General features: G+C 48.8%; 1 protein-coding gene across 1 annotated transcript in view; it reads left to right on the forward strand.

Moving 5' to 3' along the window:
- The first annotated feature begins 3,478 nt into the window (after positions 1-3,478).
- The window catches only part of LOC106817065 (merozoite surface antigen 2-like), a 28,581-nt gene continuing 23,108 nt past the window's right edge, over positions 3,479-8,951 (forward strand). Inside the window, exon 1 of the mRNA XM_014821711.1 lies at positions 3,479-3,560. Coding sequence (XP_014677197.1) covers positions 3,479-3,560 — 82 coding nt within the window. The remainder of the gene's footprint in view (positions 3,561-8,951) is intronic.

Here is an 8,951-nt window from a genome sequence, read left to right on the forward strand (position 1 = left end):
GGTGACTGCATACATGCTGGTGACTGCATACATGCTGGTGACTGCATACATGCTGGTGACTGCATACATGCTGGTGACTGCATACATGCTGGTGACTGCATACATGCTGGTGACTGTATACATGCTGGTGACTGTATACATGCTGGTGACTGCATACATGCTGGTGACTGCATACATGCTGGTGACTGCATACATGCTGGTAACTGCATACATGCTGGTGACTGCATACATGCTGGTAACTGCATACATGCTGGTGACTGTATAGAGCATAGCGGGATAGACATCTCGGCGCTTGGCGTGCGTGAAACCATCTAGGAGTATTTGTCGTCAACAACGTCCGAGGCACATATCTATATATAGATATATGTATTTATATTATGAAGCTTTGAAACTGTTCGAACGAGGGTAATGAAAGTGTTGTGTTGTGTTGTCTGTCAAATGGTAACGAAGGTGCGACTCGGTGAAAAATCCGTTGGGGGCTTTTGAATCTCTCCTCTATTTTCCTCCCTTTCTTTGTCTCTCTTTCTACCCCCCTCTCTCTCTCTATATATATATATATATATATATATAAGATATAGAGAGATAACGACAGACGACTATCGGATTGTTAATTATCAACCCAGGCGTCTGCTGACCAGCTAAGCTCGCTGGCTCGGATCCGTCACAGTGGGTGAGAGCGATGCCTACTTCGCTGGCATCCAACTGCCCTGGCTCATATGATATAACCTAAGAATAACACACAAAAATAACGGACATGGTCAAATTAACATATAGTCCATCTGGTCTAACTATATTCGTGACTTTCATATAATCCACTTGTTACACACTAGATCAAGACATATCATATCTCTCCTGAACCACATCGAAAATTCGAGCATATGAATACAGGCCCGTAGCCAGCTTTCTATTGGGGGGGTTCGTTTTTCAATGTTGGCAATTTGCTAATGCTTCGTTCGAACCCCCCGAACCCCCCCTGGCTACGAGCATATGAATACATTAACAGTCATTGTCCTGACTAACACATGAAAAACGATATCATTAAAGGTACTAAAACATTACTCTTGACCGATCTGGCAATTCCCAATGGATCTATGCACTTAACTCTGCAGCTACAATTCCTAACAGGTGACTTGAAGCCTCTCACCTTGTGGATGTTTAACGATTGGAATTTCGAGCCAGCAGAAAGCTTTCTTCTTCTAACAATCTAATCCAACATGGCTAGGCCTAGTGCTACCATCTGTTCGCAACTACCCTCGTCTGGCTTTACCTGCCTGAGACACTCGAGGGCAGCTGGGCCTTAACGGCTATGGCCCGAGTGTACTTGGTGAAGACATCGGTCATCACCAACACGTTCTCCTTCACAGTTCGGTGAGCCACCAGGGAGTGGGGAGGAGGGACGACGAGAGGGAGAGGGTCCGTTGATTGGCAAACACGTCGGCGGCGTGGCGGCGGCGCACGACAGCAATGTGTGTCAGCAACTATGATGTCGTTACACGGGCGCGCGCAATTTGGCGCATTTGCGGCGCGGCTACGGCCTCGGTGACGGACGGCAGAGATTGCGCGCACTGCCAGCGCTCATCATTGCACAGCGCACTAACGAGTCTCTCACACCGCGGGGCGATCGACCGACTGCATCCGGCGCCTATTCGTCCCGCTGTCGGCTGGCCGACCGTGTCGCACAGAGCGACAGCCGACCGAGCTGTGCATCGTCGCCGGCGCTTATGTGCGTATAACTATAAGCGTATCTTCACGTGTATTATATATTGATTATATACACGGTACTCCGGCATCTTCACGTTAGTCTTGTTGCGGTTCCCGCTGACGTCGTCGTCGACGTCGGCAGACCTGTTGCGTGCTGGTGAAAGAGAAAAAGAGCGAGAGAGCGTCGACGGGTTCATCTTGTTGTTGCTGAAGCCACGATTTGATCGCTGCCGACGGAGAGGCCGCGGGGCGGTGACGCATGGTGAAGCTATGTGTGCTTCGCCTCTGCTCTTCCACCGCGCGTTCAGATTGTCGCGGCCCGGCCGACGGCTTATAGCTTGACGGAGAACTGATGTACGACCCGGGTGGTGACCTGCAGGCTGGAAGAACTCACCACGCCGTGGATTGCTGATGCTGCTACTACTGCTGCTGCTGCTGCTGTTGCTGCTACTGCTGTTGTTGATCGTGCTGCTGCTGCTGCTGTTGCTGCTGTTGCTGCTGTTGCTGCTGCTGCTGCTGCTGTTGCTGCTGCTGCTGCTGTTGCTGCTGTTGCTGCTGCTGCTGCTGTTGTGGTTCGTGTTACTACTGCTGCTGCTGTTGTAGTTCGTGTTACTACTGCTGCTGCTGTTGCCGCTGCCGTTTTTCGTATCTGCTGCTGCTATTGCTGCTGCTGCTGCTGGTGGTGGTGCTGCTGCTGGTGGTGCTGGTTGTGGTGGTAGTGCTGCTGCTGCTGCTGCTGCTGGTGGTGGTGGTGGTGGTGCTGTTGTTGTTGTTGCTGGGCTCATGGATTCAATTCGTCTCGCAGTGACATGGGAAGCGTGACTCGGTGCCTGGCTGGCAAAGTGGTGGCGTGGCTCGGCGTTTCATTGCGATGGATTGACTTCGATGCATTTCACTGCAGCAGAAATGCCTCGGCAGCCGCCGCATCGCACGAGAGCGATTAACTGTGGCCTGCATCACAGCGTGAACTACACCAAGAACAGCTCTCGTTACCCTGTGCTATACCGCGTGAACTATAATTATATAAAGAACAACACTTGTTACTCCGTGCAATACCGCGTGAGCTATATATAAAGAACAACACTCGTTTCCCTGAAATACCGCCTAAACTAAATGACGTCGTGCACCTGAGGCTGCTACTGTTACTGAGAGTGTCAGCGTTTTGTTTTTGAAACAGTGTATTACACCTAATTAACATGAATGAATGTCGTACGTAAGCTGATGCTGAGTTGTTAGCGTGCGCAACACGCGGTTGTCACGTCAGCTTGTAGACTACTTCATTATTTAACGTCACACATTTGCAGAGAAGTGGGAAAAGGGTGAGAGAGAAAGAGAGAGTAAGAGATATAGAGAGGAACCAGAACCAGAACTAGAGGGATAATTATAACAGAGAAAGAAAGAGAGAACGCGAGGGAGAAAGAAAAGAGAACGCGATACAGAGAGAGAGAGAGAGAGAGAGAGACGGAAAGAGGAAGAAAAAGATAGAAATACGAGCGAGAAGAGAACGAAAGAGAAAGGGTGGGAGAAATATGTAAAGGATAGGATAATAGGATCGAGAGACGGGAAACGCAATTAAAGTAGGAACGTAGGCCAGAACGACCTGTGTCAACGACCATTGAGTGGACTACATGGCACAAACGTGTCAAACTATACGAGGCCAGTTTTAATGAAAAAGTCCGCAGCAGCAGCCGCTATATGAGCACAGTACCTACTCATATCTAACTCGCGATTCCTGCGTTTGGAATCTTCGTCGCCGACCGTGGCGACGACGTTGACGATGGCGTGTTTTCGCGTGAACGTTGTAGAAGACTTGGACGACGCGGCGCTGGCGCAGACGGTCGCCGACGTCGCTGCGACAGGTAGGAAGCTCGGTGCGCGTCGGCGCATCCGCGACGGAACGGGGGAGCTGGCGACAGTCTCATTCCTCGCCCCGTGTCATATAGTAAATATCTAACGGTCGGTGATAATCATACGCACGTGCGTGCGTGCGTGCGTGCGTGCGTGCGTGCGTGCGTGCGTGCGTGATCTCGAGTACGTGCGTGTTCACGTGCATGCGTGCGCCTGCTTGTTTGCCTATATGACCACGTCGTGTTTGCCTGTCTGTGCCCGACAGTTTTCTTAATCTCTACTACCTTTCTACGTTTTCTTAATCCCCTTGCCTCCCCGAGTTAGCAAGCGGCCCGTCGTAGCGGCTAAGCTCCCCACTGTGCATGCTTGCATGCGCACGTATTAACGCATGGCCACCAGCACGGAGCGTTCCTTCACTATTAACCGGGGGTTATTATAAGAGGGTTAAAGCGATGACATCGTCGGCAGTAACAAGCAGTAATCCCCCAAGTATAAGCTTTCGCTTCTGTCTCGTGATCGCTTTTCCCGCGCATGCGTTCGATTCTCGCCTCTAGCGGGTTGATTTATACCTATTCGCAGCACACGTGTACAACCTATGTTGGGAAGGTTACCAAAGAAACGTCCCAGACGTGTCTTTTATGGACAGGTGTCCGTTCTATAGAGGTAGTTTCACTGTGCAACTGCCACTCATGAGAGACGTCTCACATGTGTTCGTTCTATAGAGGTGGCCGTTCTGTAGAGGTGTTCGTTCTATAGAGGTGTCCGTTCTATAGAGGGAGTTTTACTGTGCAACTGCCACTCATGAGAGACGTCACATGTGTCCGTTCTATAGAGGTGTCCGTTCTGTAGAGGTGTCCGTTCTATAGAGGTGTCCGTTCTGTAGAGGTGTCCGTTCTATAGAGGTGTCCGTTCTGGCGGTTGCGGTTCAATTGGCGGTTCGACATTGAAGTCGTACAGTGTGACAATGTTCTGCGACAGCACACAGAGAGAGACAGAGAGCTCATTCGAAATTCGAGCATGACTAACGAACGAATGCCTTGCATTCTAATGAGTTAGACGGGGAGTGAATATTAAGACTTAATCCGATTTGGTCACAGAATCTCTGTTACGTTTCGTATTTCGAATCGCAAATGAGGCTGCTAACGGGAGAAGTGCCGCCGCGCAGCGTGCTGACGCTAATATGATTCGCGTTTGAAGTTTTTTCCCGCGCATGCTGTGTTAATTGTTATATATTGATTTCCCCTGGGAGAGGACGGCGTTCTCTATATTCATTCTGTGTCGGGCATCATTTACGCAAAATATTTTGCGTACGCAGCTTGATGAATCTACCCCCAGCTGCCTACTGTGCGGCGCATGGGGATGAGGGCGATAACGAAGAGGAGGAGCTGCTGGAGGAGGAGGAAGAGGAGGAGGAGGAGGAGGAGGAGGAGGAGGAGGAGGAGGAGGAGGAGGAAACCGATAAATGTGAGAAGCATGAGCAGTGGGAAGAAGCGTAGGAGGAGGATGAGGAAAAAAGACGAAGACGACGACGAAGAAGAAGAAGAAGACGAAGAAAAAGGGGAAAAAAGAGAAGAAGATGAAGACAAAGAAGAAGAAGAAAAAAAATATGAAGAAAAACACGAAGAAGAAGGAAAAAAAAGACGAAGAAGAAGAAGAAGAAGCTATAAGAAAAAGAAAAAAGAAAAAAGAAAAAGAAGACGGAGGCGGAAGAGGAGGGAGGGAGGGAGGTAGGGGAATGCTTTCGGACTAGTAACAACCCGCAATAGTTGCGCCGCTACAGTTTCTCGTCGCCGACGTGCACGTACGATAGTGAATTCGCGATGTTCCCGTGATCGTGACCGGTAGTTGACTCGCGGCAACATGTTCTGCTTGCATCTATGACAAATACGACATACGACATATATGCTCTCCTATGACTCTATTTGTCATAGGAAGAATCTTCCTATGACAAATATTGGCGAGTCAACTTCGTTCCGTTTTACAGCTGAAATTCACTGCTTGCGTTCATAATAGTGCTCCTAAACTCCTATGATGCGCACAACACATAGGATATTTGTCGTAGGATAGCGTATATGTGTATGTCGTATTTGTCATATATACTAGCAGAATAGGCTGCTCGCGAGCAGCATACCGCGCAGAAACTCGCGCTGCGCGCGTTTTAATATTCTTTAGAGAAAGTTTTTAAAAAAATGTGAAAAGCTGATCATCAACTCGTCAACATTTCCACTGAAAGGTCGATAGTTGTGCACCCGGCTTAAGAGAATGACTACATCCAGGCATGAGCATTGTGCTGTCACATGCTAACGTCATAAGCGTAGCGGGATTATAGAATTCGCAAAGCCCCACGCTCATTGACCCGCTGTCCGGCGATAAAATTCAGTGCTCGGCCTATAAGTAGCTTAGATAGTTAATATATATATATTAACTATAATAGGCTAATAATTACTGCTGTACATGTGAGTGTTTGTGTCGTTGTATAGTGCGCGTGATCACATTGGTTTCGATGTACGAGGATCGCACTGTGGGCAGATAGAGAGGGAGAGAGAGAGAGAGAGAGAGAGAGAGAGAGAGAGAGAGAGAGAGAGAGAGAGAGAGAGAGAGAGAGAGAGAGAGGAGAGAGAGAGAGAAAGAGGGAGAGACAAGGGGGGAGAGAGAGCGAGAGAGAAGAAGAAAGAAAGAGAGGGGAGGGCCGGCGCGCGCGCGAGAGAGAGAAAGAGAGTGGGAGAGTTAGCACCAAATTAGCACTAACGCCCAACTCGATTAGTACTACCTAAAGCTGACAGCACACTTCACCATTTTCGTTGCTCGTACAGGCAATTTTCGTGATCGCCACAAAAATGGCCAAGTGTGCGGGGGCCGGCAACGACCACTCACCACGGAAATTTAGTGGTGACCACGAGTTGCCGAAAATCAAACCGGTTTGATTTCTCACCACGAAAATGGCTCGTGGTGGCAACTTGTGGTGAAGTGTGCGTCAAGCCACCACGGCAATCGGCAACAAAATCACTCGCAGACCAATCAAAATTAGCGCTGTCGTCACATGATTTCAAAATGGGCCAAATACAAATATACAAATATACAAATATACAAATATACAAATATACAAACATACAAAAATACAAATATACAAATATAGGACCTATGCCTAAGTAACAGAAATGTTGATAAAATTTATATATTTTCTTTATTTGAAAACTGTATATGAATGGGTTAAAGCTACAACATCTGGCAACAAAAATTGCCGTCAACAGCACACGTCGCCACTCAGTGGTGACGTGTGCTGTGACGCGGCAAAGGCCACAAAAATTGCCGACCACGAAAATTGCCTGTACGAGCAACGAAAATGGTGAAGTGTGATGCATGCTTTAGGCAGTATTTGAGAATTAGAAGTCACCTGGGCGGTTATATGTGTTCTTTAATGTTAAATATAAAAAAATACCACAGCTTTTTTAATTAAACGTCTCCATTGTAGCCGGTGAAGACGCTCTGTGCGAGCGCGACCATTCCAAATGTCAGGGGGGAGGGTCGTATGCCTACTACTACTGACTAGCCCAGCCATCACCGAGTACTTTATACCTTCTTTATCAACTATTAGCTTCGTTCAGCAACGCCCCCCGAATGATGCCATGCCAATCTGCATGCTGTCTCTTTCTATCGATCGTCGCAGGAGAACGGCTAGTTTGCTTCAATCACTCGGGCAGTTAGAAGTCTGGTGGGCGGAGACCTGTTTTTTTCCCGAGCTCGCTACACATCTGCCAAACTCCACGACAGATGGCGCTCTCGCTCATGGGCTTAATCTACATCCTGAGTGAGCGAAGGGGCACTGCATGCAGTTTGCACATCTGCGCGCGTTCGCAGGGTACGCTGGGAGAGTTAGACATGAGCACGCAGCGCGAACGCGGTTTCGAAAAGTTGCGTTTCTGCGCGCGGCATGATGGTTAGTGCCACGCGAAGCGCGCGGGTTCTGCGTTTTACACGCGCGTGTGGCGGACGACCCTCAGTGCATTCCTGCAACTAGCAGGCGTAGAGGCCATAGTGACGGCACAAGCGTCAAAGTAGACGGCGCATATCTCATATGCAAAAGTCATGGCTTCATCCTATGATTAATTGTATGTTTTTTTCAATGGTCTTAAGTATGTTTTAGAGCATCCGCTTTCAGGAGCCGCGGCTATATATGCGCTCTAGAATTTGACCGGGATAATTGCGTCGATTACGCGATGCAGAAATCCCGGTATTTCAAATACCGATTTTCCTCATCTAAAAAACAACAACAGTGTTTTTCGAAGCGTCGTGCAGACAGACGCGACTACATCGATGCACAACGTCTGAACGGTTTCTATAACGGTAGATCTAGAGGTCAACAATGCGATCCCCACGCGGCAGCAGCATCAAGCACTCGTGGCCGTGTGCGGTTAGCATAGCATCAAGAGCGTATTTAAGTATTTATACGTAATATAATACTTAATACGCTCTTGAGCGCACGGCGGGAGTTCGTCTGCCGCTCACACCGTACTACCTACACGTACACGTACCTCCGTAATCCGCCCACTAACGCAGACGCGTCGGCTCGCGCGCGCCGTGTCTAAAGCCCGGCGCACACGTGAGTAATTTTACTCAAGTAAAATGATGCATGCGTCAAAATACTCACATGTGCGGCGCATTTTCGTTGAGTTTTCTGACGCATGCATCAAGAAACCCAATATCAAACATGTTTGATCATTTTTGACTCATGCATTAAAATCACGTAAATTTACTCAACACTGGTACTCACAGCGCATGCGTTTAAATCATTTTAAAGATGACTGCGCCCAGTATTGGCTGCGCACAGTCACGTGATCTACATTACCACTTATACGTTGAGTAATTTTACTCACGTGTGCGGCGGACGCTGAAAATATTTCGCGTGAGTATTTTGACGCATGCATCATTTTACACGAGTAAAATTACGCTTTAGACACGGCCTAATGCCTGACGACACGCATGCGCGCGCACGGCGGCGCTCGAAGAAAATCTTCGCATAATAACAGCGACGACGCCGTGAGGAGTGAGCTGGCGTGGCTGACGCGGTGCATGCTAATTGTGCGTAATTAAGGGGCGAGGTACGCGCGCGCGCGTGTGTTTACGTGCATGGCTTGACAGGCGTACGTACGTACCTAGCAGCGCAGCGCGCGGTCGTATCTCGTTATATTAGCAGCTGGCCCGCGATGCCTGACTGTCGACTCATTGAACAACGGAGAGAGCGGAGAGCGAGGCGGAACCGACAGTGAGAGACTGAAAGAGAAAGAAATGGAGAGAGAGAGAGAGAGAGAGAGAGAGAGAGAGAGAGAGAGAGAGAGAGAGAGAGAGAGAGAGAGAGAGAGAGAGAGAGAGAGAGAGAGAGAGAGAGAGAGAGAGAGAGAGAG

Source organism: Priapulus caudatus, unplaced genomic scaffold, assembly GCF_000485595.1.
Source record: "Priapulus caudatus unplaced genomic scaffold, Priapulus_caudatus-5.0.1 Scaffold1582, whole genome shotgun sequence".
NCBI lineage: Eukaryota > Metazoa > Priapulida > Priapulimorpha > Priapulimorphida > Priapulidae > Priapulus > Priapulus caudatus.